This window comes from Nerophis ophidion, linkage group LG15 (assembly GCF_033978795.1).
Source record: "Nerophis ophidion isolate RoL-2023_Sa linkage group LG15, RoL_Noph_v1.0, whole genome shotgun sequence".
Lineage (NCBI taxonomy): Eukaryota > Metazoa > Chordata > Actinopteri > Syngnathiformes > Syngnathidae > Nerophis > Nerophis ophidion.
This window is the reverse complement of record NC_084625.1, coordinates 22845526-22862480: the sequence shown is the minus strand read 5'-3', so window position 1 is coordinate 22862480 and position 16955 is coordinate 22845526. Positions and strand designations below refer to the sequence as shown.

The 16955-nt window shown below is 38.4% G+C and overlaps 1 protein-coding gene across 4 annotated transcripts in view; it reads right to left on the bottom strand.

The window, feature by feature from the left end:
• Positions 1-16955, bottom strand: part of prex2 (phosphatidylinositol-3,4,5-trisphosphate-dependent Rac exchange factor 2) — a 247564-nt gene that overhangs the window by 125589 nt on the left and 105020 nt on the right. For all 4 annotated transcript variants that reach the window (XM_061921850.1, XM_061921851.1, XM_061921852.1 and 1 more), the window contains 6 exons: positions 7803-7878; positions 7639-7711; positions 7425-7567; positions 7005-7097; positions 4262-4410; positions 4112-4197 (listed from right to left, as the gene is read on the bottom strand). In XM_061921850.1, the coding sequence (XP_061777834.1) occupies positions 4112-4197; positions 4262-4410; positions 7005-7097; positions 7425-7567; positions 7639-7711; positions 7803-7878 (620 nt within the window). The remainder of the gene's footprint in view (positions 1-4111; positions 4198-4261; positions 4411-7004; positions 7098-7424; positions 7568-7638; positions 7712-7802; positions 7879-16955) is intronic.

Below are 16955 nucleotides of genomic sequence, written 5' to 3'. Positions count from 1 at the left end.
GAAAATACTTAATATATGTTCTGTAACCTGTATGGGGGGATTTTAAGTTGTTTTAGTGGACTTTGAAGGCTACAAGCGTTGTTTTTATCATCTTTTAAATCCTAAAAAAACAAATGTGTTTTCTTGTCTTTCATAATGATTGTGAAGGATAGGCAAAATTCCAAAGAAAGTGCACTTTTTAATTGCAACTATTCTAAAACAGGGAATTATATCCAGTTATTTCGAATTATATTCCACTTAATATTTCCAAGTACTGTTGAAAGTAAAATAAGATTTGAGAAAAAAACTTCACCTGTTATATTGCCAAACTAATAGATTACTTGAAATTAATTAAGAAGGTATACTCTGACTCTGAACAGGAGAGAACTCTACCAACAGCAACACACAAAATACAGACGATAAACCAAAAACAACTTTTGCTTCATAATTAAATATTTTCTTAGGTCTATCCTTTCTATTCTTTTTTCCACTTTTCCACAAGCAGCAGGATGTGAACAGGTTACACAACTAGAAAGTGAAGGCTAGACCCTCACATTGCTCCATTCTACAGGACCCACACTTCCTCGACCGCAAGGTCTGGATCCTTGAAAGAATGCCGCCGCTGAATTGAGACCCGACAGTTGACTCCATCAGGCGTGAACTAATGCTTTTCCGCCCGGGATTATGCAAGCAGCCAATCAGAATGTACATTCGTCCAGTTTTCGCATTGGTATCCTTTTTGACACAAATATAAACGGTGTGTCTAAACTTACACAAACGCACAGTAAATGTCTGAGCGAGTGTATAAAAAAAATCTGAATTTCGCAGAGGTGAGAGATTGAGAGAGAGGAAGAGAGGGGGCGCAAGAGAGCACATGGTTCTGACTGTGCAGAAAGCAATAATCATTGAGTGTTAGTATAGACCAGGGGTCACCAACCTTTTTGAAACCAAGAGCTACTTCTTGGGTACTGATTAATGCGAAGGGCTACCAGTTTGAAACACACTTAAATAAATTGCCAGAAATAGCCAATTTGCTCAATTTACCTTTAATAAATAGATCTATATATGTAAAAAAAAATGGGTAATTCTGTCTGTCATTCCGTCGTACATGTTTTTCCTTTTACGGAGGGTTTTTTGTAGAGAATAAATGATTTAAAAAAAACACTTAATTGAACGATTTAAAAAAGGAGAAAACATGAAAAAATTTAAAATCAAATTTTGAAACATAGTTTATCTTCAATTTCGACTCTTTAAAATTCAAAATTCCACCGAAAAAAATGAAGAGAAAAACTAGCTAATTCAAATCTTTTTGAAAAAATTAAAAAATATATATTTATGGAACATCATTAGTAATTTTTCCTGATTAAGATTAATTTTAGAATTTTGATGACATGTTTTAAATAGGTTAAAATCCAATATGCACTTTGTTAGAATATATAACAAATTGGACCAAGCTATATTTCTAACAAAGACAAATCATTATTTCTTCTAGATTTTCCAGGACAAACATTTCAAAAGAAATTCAAAAGACTTTGAAATAAGATTTAAATTTGATTCTACAGATGTTCTAGATTTGCCAGAATATTTTTTTTTAATTTCAATCATAAATTTGAAGAAATTTTTCACAAATATTATTTGTCGAAAAAACAAAAGCTAAATTGAAGAATTACATTAAAATGTATTTATTATTCTTTACAATAAAAAAAACAATTTGAACATTGATTTAAATTGTCAGGAAAGAAAAGGAAGGAATTTAAAAGGTAAAAAGGTATATGTGTTTAAAAATCCTAAAATAATTTTTAAGGTTGTATTTTTTCTCTAAAACTGTCTTTCTGAAAGTTATAAGAAGCAAAGTAAAAAAAATAAATGAATTTATTCAAACCAAGTCTTTGAAGTATTTTCTTGGATTTTCAAATTCTATTTGAGTTTTCCCTCTCTTAGAATTAAAAATGTCGTAAGTGCTGCTATTTGGGCTATTTTTAGAACAGGCCAGCGGGCACTCATCTGGTCCTTACGGGCTACCTGGTGCCCGTGGGCACCGCGTTGGTGACCCCTGGTATAGATATTAGCCAACATGCAAACAATGTAAAATACATTTTTATTCACTTAAACATTTTTGAGTTTAATTTATTTTCAAAGTAAAATGTCTGTGGTTGCAAAATATATTTATCTGTCCTCAAAATCTGCCTTTGCAACCTCAAAATTAAGACACAAATATAACTCCATAAAAACGGTGCAGCTCCCTAAACTGTGTTTGAACGGGTAATTTAAAAAACTAATAACATGCACATTTAAAAAAAAATACAACTGAATTTCTACAAAAATAATTCAGAATTATTGCAGCACTAAAAAACAGAACGTGGAAAAAACAACTTAATTGAGTTGCAATGTTCCGTCCATCCATTTACTACCGCTTATTCCCTTTGGGGTCCCGGGGACGCTGCTGCCTATCTCAGCTACAATCGGGCGGAAGGCGGAGTACACCCTGGACAAGTCGCCACCTCATCGAGGGCCAACACAGATAGACAAACAACATTCACACTCACATTCACACACTAGGGCCAATTTAGTGTTGCCAATCCACCTATCCCCAGGTGCATGTCTTTGGAAGTTTGGTGTTGCAATGTTATAGCTCATAATTCCGGGTGTTCCTGAATGCAACGTCTCTACGGCAATAACCGCCATCGGTGTTTCATGAGGAAATCCTGTGTTGTTGTTGTAAACTAACACTAGATTACTCACAAAACGTTACTGGCACAACATCACCACCTTGTTGCAAGTTGCTGAGTTTGCATTCATTTAGCACCGAAATAAGGCATCAATGGCTATTTCTTTTTTAGGTCTTGGCATTGGTATCATTATAGAACTGTGTTTCGGTGCCTGCCCATCCATCCATCCATTAATCCATCCATCCATCCATCCATCCTCTTCGGCTTATCTGAGGTCGGGTCGCGGGGGTAACAGCCTAAGCAGGGAAACCCAGACTTCCCTCTCCCCAGCCACTTCGTCTAGCTCTTCCCGGGGAATCCCGAGGCGTTCCCAGGCCAGCCGGGAGACATAGTCTTCCCAACGTGTCCTGGGTCTTCCCCGTGGCCTCATACCGGTTGGACGTGCCCTAAACACCTCCCTAGGGAGGCGTTCGGGTGGCATGCTGACCAGATGCCCGAACCACCTCATCTGGCTTCTGTCGATGTGAAGGAGCAGCGGCTTTACTTTGAGCTCCTCCCGGATGGCAGTGCTTCTCACCCTATCTCTAAGGGAGAGCCCCGCCACACAGCGGACGAAACTCATTTCGGCCGCTTGTACCCGTGATCTTATCCTTTCGGTCATGACCCAAAGCTCATGACCATAGGTGAGGATGGGAACGTAGATCGACCGGTAGATTGAGAGCTTTGCCTTCCGGCTCAGCTCCTTCTTCACCACAACGGATCGGTACAACTTCCGCATTACTGAAGACGCCGCACCGATCCGCCTGTCGATCTCACAATCCACTCTTCCCTCACTCGTGAACAAGACTCCTAGGTACTTGAACTCCTCCACTTGGGGCAGGGTCTCTTCCCCAACCCGGAGATGGCACTCCACCCTTTTCCGGGCGAGAACCATGGACTCGGACTTGGAGGTGCTGATTCTCATTCCAGTCATTTCACACTCGGCAGCAAACCGATCCAGTGAGAGCTGAAAAATCCCGGTCAGATGAAGCCAATAAGACCACATCATCTGCAAAAAGCAGAGACCTAATCCCGCGGTCACCAAACCGGAACCACTCAACGCCTTGACTGCGCCTAGAAATTCTGTCCATAAAAGTTATGAACAGAATCGGTGACAAAGTTTTCGGTGCCCATCCCTAGTAATTATCAGTCTTTAATGTCACTGTCAACATTTAAATTATTCCTTTTTGCCGTTTTCCTCTTTGTGGTTTTGGTGATTTTATGTTTGTTTTTATATTTTATTACCAGTGTACTGTGCTGGTCAAGGGCCGGGCTGCGTGCTTCTACACTTTGCCTTTTACGTTGGCGTCCAAGAGTCATAATCATATTACTCAAACGCATCTAAAAACAAGCCGAGGCACTTCCCACTGTGCAGCAATAACACGACAAGTACCGGGGACGACTTCCAGACGGCGGCCTCTTACCTCTTCCGACAGCGTGCACCACAGAGGGGCCGAAGCCACGGATCTGGAATCCCAAACCGTCAGCCGAGTCTGGAATCTTCACCGTCCTGGAAACAGTGTAAGATTGCAGGACTTGAGGACGTTATTGTACGTAACACACGTGGGACTTACTCTCTGGGCTTGGTGCTGACCAGGACCCTGACAGGTCCTTTGCTGTTGAAGCACTGCCCAAGGAGGACTTCCACTTCAGAGAAAGGCCTGAGGAACACCGGGTCTCCGTTGATGGCAAACAGTTTCTTGCCTGCCTCCAGGCCGGCCATCTTACAATCAACACACACAACGATTTGATTGGACGATGCAAGGTAATGTTTGTAGCTAGTGAGCCAAATCAGATTACTGTTCTTCAAGGGAGTGTTTATCATCACACAAAAATGTTACCACGTTACCTAAAAGAAAAAACTAAAACTACAGTATGGTCACAGTTGGAACATTTCACTTCAATTATTTGCTTAGGGAGAATTTGTTTTGAAATCCAAAGTAATTGGACTAAATTTACTTTCAGTTTGACTTCCAATGGGTGTAATGGCCAGGAGGCTCGATAATGTTAGTCTTTTTTTTTTTTTTTTATGTTTAAATATCAGCAATCTGTATCAAAATATTAATACTTCCAATGTCATCTGATACTAATTATCCTATTTTCATAAAACAATATAGACGTTTTGATTGATTTGGACACAGTTTGACTCTGGAACAGATCATTTCTCCCGTCCGAAGGCAAAACCTAGTAACTCACGTCTAGCTGATTATGAGAAAACAAAGGAAAACCAATCTATCTTGATGCTGTCTTACAAAGATCTACAAAGTCATCAAACGTATAGATGTTTTCTTGAGCTTTCATTTTCTTGCCGATTGAGCCATGGATTGAATCTGCTCTCATGAACGTGTGCCCTTTCTCCAGATATTTTATCACAATCTCAGGTGGGCCCCATTCCGCGTTTGCACATTGGGCTAGAGCCGTGTACAGCGTCCAGTTTTTATTTTGACCTCCACAGTTATCTGCCCAAAAGAGTATGCAAGGAGAAGAATCAAGAACAATACATTTAACGAAGGTGCTTGCAAAATACTGGGCCAATCTTCCAAATATCCCCTCGTGCCATAATATCACATAATCAGGTTGACCGTCGGCCCCCATTCGTGCAGATGTCTCATTAAAGACAATAAAGCAACTGACAAAAAAGCTCCGATTGGTCCCTTGAGATACTAGGTTTTTCTGTTGTATCTACGCGGTTATGTAATAGTTGCTAGGTCCAGCTATGCGCGTAACAGCTTACTTACAGAACAAATTACAATATCGCGCACACTAATGTAAAGCATATCACCTAGGAACTCCAAAATTATTATCAGCTCAGTTTTGACCAAAATTGAGTTACTGGGTATTGCCTTTGGACGGGAGATTTCTATTCCCCTCTCCATTCAGAAGGAGAATACGGTCCATCCGACACATGAACAATAACAAGATCTGATAGCTCAGTTACAGCTCATGTTATTCTATTCTGTGTTATATGTGTTTTATGTTGCACGATTGCACCAAGAAAAATTCCTAGATTGTGAACCCGTTCTCAAACAATGGCAATAAAAACTATTCTGATTCTGATTCTATTTATATTATTTCATTTGGGAAAAGTTGTTGATCCATACCAAAATATGGATACAACACTGGGATTGTTTCTCATCTTTCAATATACATATTTTGACACACAGTTTGAATCTGGAACTGATCATTTCTATTTCTTATGGGAAAAGTTTTTTTCTGATAAAAAACTAAATTGGAGTGGATTTACTTTTAATTGTACAATATTACTGTATTGTAACACTTTTAAACCTGTTTCAAATAAAAGTACAATAAGTTACGATTCCCTAAATTTTAATGATGGGTGGCTGGTACTGATAGAACGATAGATAGAACGATAGATAGAACGATAGATAGAACGATAGATAGATAGATAGATAGATAGATAGATAGATAGATAGATAGATAGATAGATAGATAGATAGATAGATAGATAGTACTTTATTGATTCCTTCAGGAGAGTTCCTTCAGGATAAGGACATCATATCACAATATTGATATTTTGAAACATTTGGCAACACTTCCTGTCAGTGTATTGGCTTGGTGTCCTCATACTGTTTGTCTTTTTTAAATACTTTAAATATTAGCAATCAACACCAAAATATGAATATGACTGATCCCCGAATTATTAATACTGGTATTGATTCCTATATTACAACAATTATACTTTACAACAAATAGATAGATAGATAGATAGATAGATAGATAGATAGATAGATAGATAGATAGATAGATAGATAGATAGATAGATAGATGGATAGATAGATAGTACTTTATTGATTCCTTCAGGAGAGTTCAGTTCCTTCAGGAAAATTAAAATTCCAGCAGCAGTGTACAGAGTTGAGATCAATTTAAATAAAAGTAAAAAGTAAATGATGAGGGTTTAAATGGAAACAAAATACAGAAATATTACAATAAGAATAAAAAATAAAAAGCAACAATGTGAATAAAGATATAACAGTAAAATAAGAATATAACAAGACAAAGTAGGCAGTAGTGACCATGTTATGAAAACGTATTTGAAACGTATATGAAAATGTATGTGTCAAAAGTTTGATTATGTTGAATAAAACATCACGAATCTGTAAGTATAAGCAATGGGCGGATTCATACCAAAATATGGATAAGACCAATACCTAAGTGATACTGATATCTATTCTCATATAAAAAATGTTGATTCCGCCTCTCAAGAGTCCTTTTTAGTTATTTTTCCTCTATTTTGTCATATTTTGCTGACATGACATCCAATAGTTGGGAGTATAAGCACATGTAGTGTGTCGTCACCTCAGCAGGGGAGCCCTTCTCCACCGATTTGATGATAGGCACCTTGTTCCTCTCCTCCAGGGTGAAACCATAGCCTCCATCACTGGGTCTTATCTTGAGGAGGAAACAAATCTCATCACCTCGCAGCATCGGTCAAGAAACAAACCACCAGGAAATAAGGAAGTACTCTTGGTGGGCGGCATAGCTCGGTTGGTAGACCGGCCGTGCCAGCAACTTGAGGGTTGCAGGTTCGATTCCCGCTTCCGCCAGCCTAGTCACTGCCGTTGTGTCCTTGGGCAAGACACTTTACCCACCTGCTCCCAGTGCCACACACACTGGTTTAAATGTAACTTAGATATTGGGTTTCACTATGTAAAGCGCTTTGAGTCACTAGAGAAAAGTGCTATATAAATATAATTCAATTCACTTCACTTCACTCACCAGAAGAGACTTGGAGATGACGTTCTCCACTATTTTCAGGTCGTGCTTGACAGGCTTGTGTTTTGTGTTGGAGCCCTCCATCTCCTCGTCGGCGAAGAAGCGGAACAGCAGCGGCTCGTCCTTGAACTCGCTCTTTTCAAGCACTGAGGAAGTGAGTCACAAAAGTGATGAATGAAGTCGTACACTTGTCGCTGATAGTTAATGATCTATTTACCATGATGCATGAAGCCGTTGTCGCACAGCTCAACCCCCAAAATCAACGCCTCCTCTCTCGTTCTGCAGTCCCCCTGCAAAGACATGGAGGTTTAGAGAGGGGTCACCAGACACTTCATTAGGTACACCTGCACATTCAAATTCACTGCCAAACTGAACACACACCTGCGCTATAAGCCAGTCGATGAGCTTGTTGGCCATCACCACTGATTTGTACGTCCTCAGATGATAATCCTTGTCCCTGGAAATGAAGAGAGGAAACATTTTAGTTAAACTACAACAATAAACCTGCATGTGCCCCGAATTAAAATTATACATAACTGTAAGGGTGGCCATAATATTAGCTTGCCAACTTTAAATACTGTACTGTAAATTTTGGATGAATTGCCTTTTGAAGCCATTGAGGCAAATTAAGTACACTACATGGTTTCAACCAGATGCGGCACTGTTGAGTCAGTCACAAATGGTTTCAATAAAAAGAGGAATGCAACATCCATTTTTACTAAAAAAATAACTGTGAAGAAACAATATTCATGTTAAAAAACTAAAATACCCAAAAATGATCCCTTCTTAAATTCCTGATAATATCCGTCCATCCATTTCCAACCACTTGTCCCTCACGGGGTGGCGGGGGTGGTTATATAATAAAATATTTATTCAAAATAATTTTCTACAGAGTTGTTCAAAGAAATGGGAAATCCTCATTTTTTAATAATACAATTACAATAAACATAAGAACTTGTTTGTAAGGATATAAAGGTATTAAAACTTATGGTGTGATTTTATCACGGCATTAAAGCCACAGTAGGATATTATTGTGGTTCTGGACCTAAAAATGCCATAGGGTGTAAAATGGAATGGCAGGAAGGTTTATGATAAACACACTTAATTGAACATACACATATTGCTCAAATGTTCAAATCATACTACAAGAAATGTGGAGGGACATCCAATGTTTCAAGCAAATATTTAAACAAAACTCACAGTTGAGTGTAAACATCCAGTGTAAACAATAATGTTCACTTTAGTGTCTTTCAACTTATTTTCCGAGAAGCAGTGTCCTCCATAGTGGACATGTTATATCAGTTTGAAAAATTATATTATATATATATATATATATATATAGTATATAATATATATAGTTAATTTTTCTGATATATACCGGTATGTATATATATATATATATATATATATATATATATATATATATATATATATATATATATATATATACATATATATATAAATAAATGATAAATGGGTTGTACTTGTATAGCGCTTTTCTACCTTCAAGGTACTCAAAGCACTTTGACACTACTTCCATATATATGTATTAGGGGTGTGGGGAAAAATCGATTCGAATAAGAATCGCTATTCTCACGTTGTGCGATTCAGAAATCGATTCTCTTTTTTTTTTTAAATAGATTAAAAAAAATAAAAATGTTAATCAATCCAACAAACCAATACACAGCAATACCATAACAATGCAATCCAATTCCAAAACCAAACCTGACCCAGCAACACTCAGAACTGCAATAAACAGAGCAATTGAGAAGACACAAACACGACACAGAACAAACTAAAAGTAGTGAAACAAAAATGAATATTGTCAACAACAGTATCAATATTAGTTATAATTTCAGCATAGCAGTGCTTAAAAATCCCTCATTGACATTATCATTAGACATTTATAAAAATTAAAAAAAAAGAACAATAGTGTCACAGTGGCTTACACTTGCATCGCATCTCATAAGTTTGACAACACACTGTGTCCAATGTTTTCACAAAGATAAAATAAGTCATATTTTTGTTTCATTTAATAGTTAAAACAAATTTACATTATTGCAATCAGTTGATAAAACATTGTCCTTTTACAATTATAAAAGCCTTTTTTTTTTAAATCTACTACTCTGCTAGCATGTCAGCAGACTGGGGTAGATCCTGCTGAAATCCTATTTATTGAATGAATACAGAATCGTTATGAATCGGAAAAATATCGTTTTTGAATCGAGAATCGCGTTGAATCGAGAAAATGTTTTTAAAAAAAATCGATATATAATCGAATCGCGACGCCAAGAATCGATATTGAATCGAATCGTGGGACACCCATAGATTCGCACCCCTAATGTATATATATATATATATATATATATATATATACACACATACACGCTGTATCAGAAAAGTTAACTAACAATGAAACTTTTAATAATGTAAATACCTCACAAATTGATGTTTGGCTTAGCTGGTTTTAAATATATTTTCTTGGTGACGGTTTATAAGGTTTTGACTTGTCCAGGGTGTACGCTGCCTTCTGCCCAAGTGCAGCTGGATAGTCTGTTGACACTGTCACGCCGTAATTGTAAAGACTTTGAAACCACAATACCGCGGTATCTACAATGCCGTTATACCCCTAATTATTTGTATTATTAAAAAATATATATATATTCTATACCATTACTTTTGGAAAAATACATCTATTTTATGCTTCATTTTCTTTTATTCTATTGATTATTTTAGGTTTTCCTTAACGTATTCTATTTTCAGAACTTATTACTGCATTAATAACGATGACAAAAGCAGACGGACATGAAAGCAGTGCATAAGGTCATAAGGATGGAAGACTGCTGATGTATATATTTTTAAGTTAGACATCTTTTTGATGAAGCGATTTACTGATCATGTTAAATTGTTATGTTTTTAAAAAATAAAAAAAAATATTTCATTGTGATATTGTATTTATTGCTTTTATTACAACTATATTCTCAATGTCATGTTTTAATCACATTTTTAATGTATTATTTATACATACATTTTATCATATGTTTCATACTATAGTTTAGATGGCGTAAATTTTTGTTATTCTCCAGTGTGGACCCCCAAAACTGAAATGTTTTCTCAAGCCCTAAGTGCCATGTCATGTTTTGTTTTGTTCTTGAAAAATGTTTACTGTGTGTATGTGTTTGTATGTATGTGTTTTCTTCTTTTTTTTGTTTTTTTTGTGTAAAGCACTTTTTGTTTGCTACTTGCCTGTGTATGAAAAACGCTATATAAATACTTTGATTTAATATAAATATGTTTAAGTATGAAAATATTCTGTTACGTTTAGAGAATTACATGATTTTTATATAGTTTTCCCCCCATGTATTCTATTATATTGATATTTTTAACTTTTTCTTAACATATTCCATTTTCCAGAACTAAAAACTGCATAATTGTTACTAACGATGACAAAAACAGACAAATATGAAAGCAGCGCATAAGTAAGGTCATGTTTTTGTGTTAAATTGTGCTAAGTAAGTTGTGGACAATTGGTGCCAGCAAAACAACATTCCACCGAGCAGTGTTTGGTCCCCGGGGACCCCCGTCCATCTCAGCCTGGTGTTCCACACTCGGCCAGACCCCAAGACACAGAACCGTGACGTTCCCATGAACACGTAGGCCTCGCCCTGGGGGACACGCAAAGGCCAAGCAATGGCCCGGCACGGGAAAGTCCACTAAACTGGTGTGACCACATTCAACTGTGTCTGCTAACCGCACACACTCTGCTAGTGTGTTGGCAGTTTTTGTTTGCTGCCTTGCTTCCTGTACAATGCGACATTGTGTTGGCTGTGTGTGTATGCCACTGATCAAGCACGCCAAAACAGTTTGGAGCTGCAACAGAAAATCCTCCCACCTCCTCCCCCTGAATAGGAGAGGCTGTCAGTAGTGATAAATTGGGGGTAAGCTGCAGTGTGGCGGGCACCCATATGTCCAGCAAGAGGAAACAGCAGGTTGAGGCCACAGAGGGAAAGCAGCCTCTTCTCCCCCCACCATTTTTGTTTGTTCGCCAGCAGGAGTGTCAAAAAATATATATACGATGCCACAAATGTCCATGAAACTTTCAGGACGTGTGAGGTGAGGACAAACCTGAATAAACCACAAATGACGATGACTGTCTGCTGTTCTTTGGAGTCTACTGAAAAAACACTAGCCAAAGATCCTCTACAATAGGAGAGCTCTGCTGTTTTAAAGGACCTACTACTAAAACGCGAGTTAAAGATCCTCCATATTGATTGAGTAATACTTTTATTAGTAGATTGCACAGTTCAGTACATATTCCGTACAATTGACCACTAAATTGTAACACCCGAATACGTTTTTCAACTTGTTTAAGTCGGGGTCCATGTTAATCAATTCATGGTACAGATATATACTATCAACATAATACAGTCACCACACAAGTTAATCATCATAGTATGCACATTGAATTATTTACATTATTTACAATCCGGGGGGTGGGATGAGGAGCTTTGGTTGATATCAGAACTTCAGTCATCAACAATTGCATCAACAGAGAAATGTGGACATTGAAACAGTGTAGGTCTTATTTAGTAGGATATGTACAGCCAGCAGAGAACATAGTGAGTTCAGATAGCATTAGAACAAGTATATACATTAGAAGTACATTTGAGTTGTTTATAATCCGGGGAGATGGGATGTGAATGGAGGAGGGTATTAGTAAAGTGTTGAAGTTGCCTGGACGTGTTGTTTTAGAGCGGTTTTGAAGGAGGTTAGAGATGCACTTACTTTTATACATGTTGGGAGTGCATTCCACATTGATGTGGCATAGAAAGCGAATGAGTTAAGACCTTTGTTAGATCGGAATCTGGGTTTAACGAAGTTTGTGGAGCTCCCCCTGGTGTTGTGGTTATGGTGGTCATTTACGTTAAGGAAGTAGTTTGACATGTACTTCGGTATCAAGGAGGTGTAGCGGATTTTATAGACTAGGCTCAGTACAAGTTGTTTTACTCTGTCCTCCACCCTGAGCCAGCCCACTTTGGAGAAGTGGGTTGGATTGAGGTGTGATCTGGGGTGGAGGTCTAAAAGTAACCTGACTGGCTTATTCTGGGATGTTTGGAGTCTATATTTGAGGGTTTTGGAGGTGCTGGGGTACCAGGAGGTGCAAGCGTGATCGAAGAAGGGTTGAATGACATAGGATCTCTGCCGTTTTTGATCATCCATTGCAAAAATGCTAGTCAAAAATCTTATTTGATAGGAGTGTTCTGCTGTTTTAAGGACCTCTTATAAAAATGCAAGTCAAAGATCCTCTACACAACAAGAGGGTCTGCTTTTCTTTAAGATCAGCTGCAGAAATTGCTAATCAGAAATATTTTATGACAGCAGTGTTCTCCCGTTGTTAAAGATATACTGCAAAAACACAAGCCAAAGACCCTTTGTACAACAGAAGAGCACTGTTTTTTTTTTAGTCATTGTTTGTAAATCCATCCACCCATTTTCTACCGCTTATGATAGCCAAAAATATTTATATGACATCAGTGACTCTGCCGTTTTTCAGAATTTACTGCAAAAATACAAGCCAAAGATCCCCTACAATAGGAGAGCTCTGCTGTTTTAAAGGACATACAGCTAAAATGCAAGTCATAGATTCTCCATACAACATGGGAGCTCTGCTGTTTTTGATTATCCATTGATTTCAAATATGCTAGTCAAAAATCTTATTTGACAGGAGTGTTCTGACGGTTTTAAGGAGGAATTGCAAAAATACAAGTCAAAGATCCTCTACACCTGTGGTTCTCAAATGGGGGTACGCGTACCCCTGGGGGTACTTGAAGGTATGCCAAGGGGTACGTGAGATTTTTTTAAAATATTCTAAAAATAGCAACAATTTTAAAATCCTTCATAAATATATTTATTGAATAATACTTCAACAAAATATGAATGTAAGTTCACAAACTGTGAAAAGAAATGCAACAATGCAATATTCAGTGTTGACAGCTAGATTTTTTGTGGACATGTTCCATAAATATTGATGTTAAAGATTTCTGTTTTTGTGAAGAAATGTTTAGAATTAAGTTGATTAATCCAGATGGATGTCTATTACAATCCCCAAAGAGGGCATTTTAAGTTGATGATTACTTCTATGTGTAGAAATATTTACTTATAATTGAATCACTTGTTTATTTTTCAACAAGTTTTTAGTTATTTTCCAAATAGTTCAAGAAAGACCACCACAAATGAGCAATATTTTGCACTGTTATACAATTTAATAAATCAGAAACTGATGACATAGTGCTGTATTTTACTTCTTTATCTCTTTTTTTTCCAACCAAAAATGCCTTGCTCCGATTAGGGGGTACATAACTGAAAAAAGGTTGAGAACCACTGCTCTACACAACAAGAAGTTCTGCTGTTTTTAGTCAGATGCAAAAATCATAGTTAAAATATTTTATGAGAGTCGTGATCTGATGTGTTTAAGGAGCTATAGACAAAAGCTGGAGGGATTCTACTCCACCACAGATTCCCGGCGCATGTGGCAAGGCCTGCAACACATCACAGACTACAAGCAGGGGAGCAGGGGGGTCACAAACAGCCAACGCTCACTGCCAGATGACCTGAATGAGTTCTACGCCCGCTTTGAGGTCCTTAACACCAACCAACAGAGAGGGGTTCTGACCACGGAGCGCACGCAGGACCCACCGCTCACTGTGACAACAGCAGAGGTAGGTACAGTTCTGAGGAGAACAAACCCACGGAAGGCAGCCAACCCAGACAACATCCCTGGCCAGGCCCTCAGGGTGTGTTCATCAGAGCTGGCTGACGTACTTGCTGACATATACAACTTGTCACTAGCACAAGCTGTTGTGCCCACCTGCTTCAAGACCACGACCGTTGTGCCCCTGCCAAAGAAAAACACTGTGACCTGTCTGAATGACTATCGCCCTGTTGCACTCACCCCAATAGTGGTGAAGTGCTTTGAGAGGATAGTCATGTCACACATCAAGAAGACCATCCCAGACACACTGGACCCTCTACAGTTTGCCTACTGGCAGAACCGGTCCACTGAGGATGCAGTCAACACCGTGATCCACACCACCATCACCCAGTTAGAGGGCAAGGACACCTATGCCAGGCTATTATACATCGACTCCAGCTCTGCTTTTAACACGGTCATCCCACAAAATCTCACTGCTAAACTCCTCACTGTTGGTCTGACACCAACTCTCTGTGAATGGGTCCTGAACTTTCTCACAAACCGGCCCCAGTCAGTCAGAATCGGCAACCAGACATCAGGCACAAAAGGTTCTAAGCATAGGGACACCCCAAGGCTGCGTGCTGAGCCCCCTACTGTACCCCCTCTTCACACACAACTGTGTGGCCTCCCAGAACAACACCAGTATCATCAAGTTTGCAGATGATACTACAGTCGTCGGACTGATCACCGGGGGAGCTGAGGCAGCGTACAGAAGGGAGGTAGCGGAACTGGTGGCCTGGTGTCAGGATAATAATCTCTCCTTGAACACAGACAAGACCAAGGAGATGATTATTGACCCACGGAGAAGGAGTGCACAGTACACACCTCTGTACATAGGGGGGACAAAGGTGGACAGGGTGAAAACCCTTAAATTCCTCGGGACCCACATCAGCGAGGACCTCACCTGGGATCACAACACCCAACAAACAATAAAGAAAGCCCAGCAGTGACTGTACTTCCTAAGAAGGCTGAGAAAATTTGGTATGCCACCCAAAAATCTCAGCAACTTCTATAGAAGTACGGTTGAGAGTGTCCTTACCAGCTCAATCACGGTCTGGTATGGAAACTGCACTGCTAAGGACAGGAAGGCACTTCAGCGAGTGATTAAAACTGCTCAGTACATATCAGGACAAGCCTTCCACTCACTACAGGGCATGTACTCTACCAGGGCCACCAGGAGAGCACACAACATCAACAAGGACAGTACACACCCCCAGCACAGTCTCTTCAGCCTCCTACCATCAGGCAGACTATACAGGAGCCTGAAATCCAGGACTACGAGACTGACAAACAGTTTCTACCCACAGGCCATCAGGCTTGCGAATGCTAACTTGTGAATGCTAGCTTCCCCCCCGGTTTTAATTTTGTGTTTTTGAACAAAAAAAGACCGCCCCCGAATTGTGAACCATCACTGTAGACACTTTTCACCTTTGATCACTAAAGACACTTTAATGCTGCTGTGACCCAAGGTCACCCCATATTTATACTGTTGACTGTCAATCAGAATGTGCAATAATGCTATGTTACTTACTGTGCCTTGTATATACATTTTTATTTGTATTTTTTGCTGAGTACCTTGTGACTTGTTGAAGGGTGGACTAGCAAAGTAAGATTTTTATTGTACGGCAAACTGCCTCTTTAACTGTGCATATGACAATTAACAATCTTGAATCTACTGCACAAACACAAGCCAAAGACCCTCTATACAACAGGAGCGCTCTGCTGTTTCTAGTCATCTTCTGTAAATATGTCAGTCAAAAATATTTGTATGACATCAATGCTCTGCCGTTCTCAAGGACCTACTACAAACAGGCAAAGATCCCCTATACCAGTGGTTCTCAACCTTTTTTCAGTGATGTACCCCCTGTGAACCTTTTTTTAATTCAAGTACCCCCTAACCAGAGCAAAGCATTTTTGGTTGAAAAAAAAAGATAAAAAAGTAAAATACAGCACTATGTCATCAGTTTCTGATTCATTAAATTGTATAACAGCGCAAAATATTGCTCATTTGTAGTGGTCTTTCTTGAACTATTTGGAAAAAAAGTTATAGAAATAACTAAAAACTTGTTGAAAAATAAACAAGTGATTCAATTATAAATAAAGATTTCTACACATAGAAGTAATCATCAACTTAAAGTGCCCTCTTTGGGGATTGTAATAGAGATCCATCTGGATTCATGAACTTCATTCTAAACATTTCTTCACAAAAAAAGAAATCTTTAACATCAATATTTATGGAACATGTCCACAAAAATATCTACCTGTCAACACTGAATATTGCATTGTTTTTTCACAATTTATGAACTTACATTCATATTTTGTTGAAGTATTATTCTATAAATAAATTTATAAAGGATTTTTGAATTCTTGCTATTTTCAGAATATTTTAAAAATATTTCACGTACCCCTTGGCATACCTTCAAGTACCCCCAGGGGTACGCGTACCCCCATTTGAGAACCACTGCCCTATAGAACAGGAGAAAGCTGCTGATTTTAGTGATACAATGCAAGTCAAAAACATTTTATAAGACAGTAGTGTTCTGCTGTTTTTAAGGACCAACTATCAAAAAGTTACTCAAATATATTTTATATTAAAGCGGTGCTCTGCTGTTTTTAATAACCTACTGCTAACACACCACTCAAAGATCCTCTATACCAGTGGTCCCCAACGGCCAAGGTACCGGGCCGCAGAAGAATTTTTTATAATTTTTATTTTTTAATTTTTTTTTATTAAATCAAGATAAAAAACACAAGATACACATACAATTAGTGCACCAACCCAA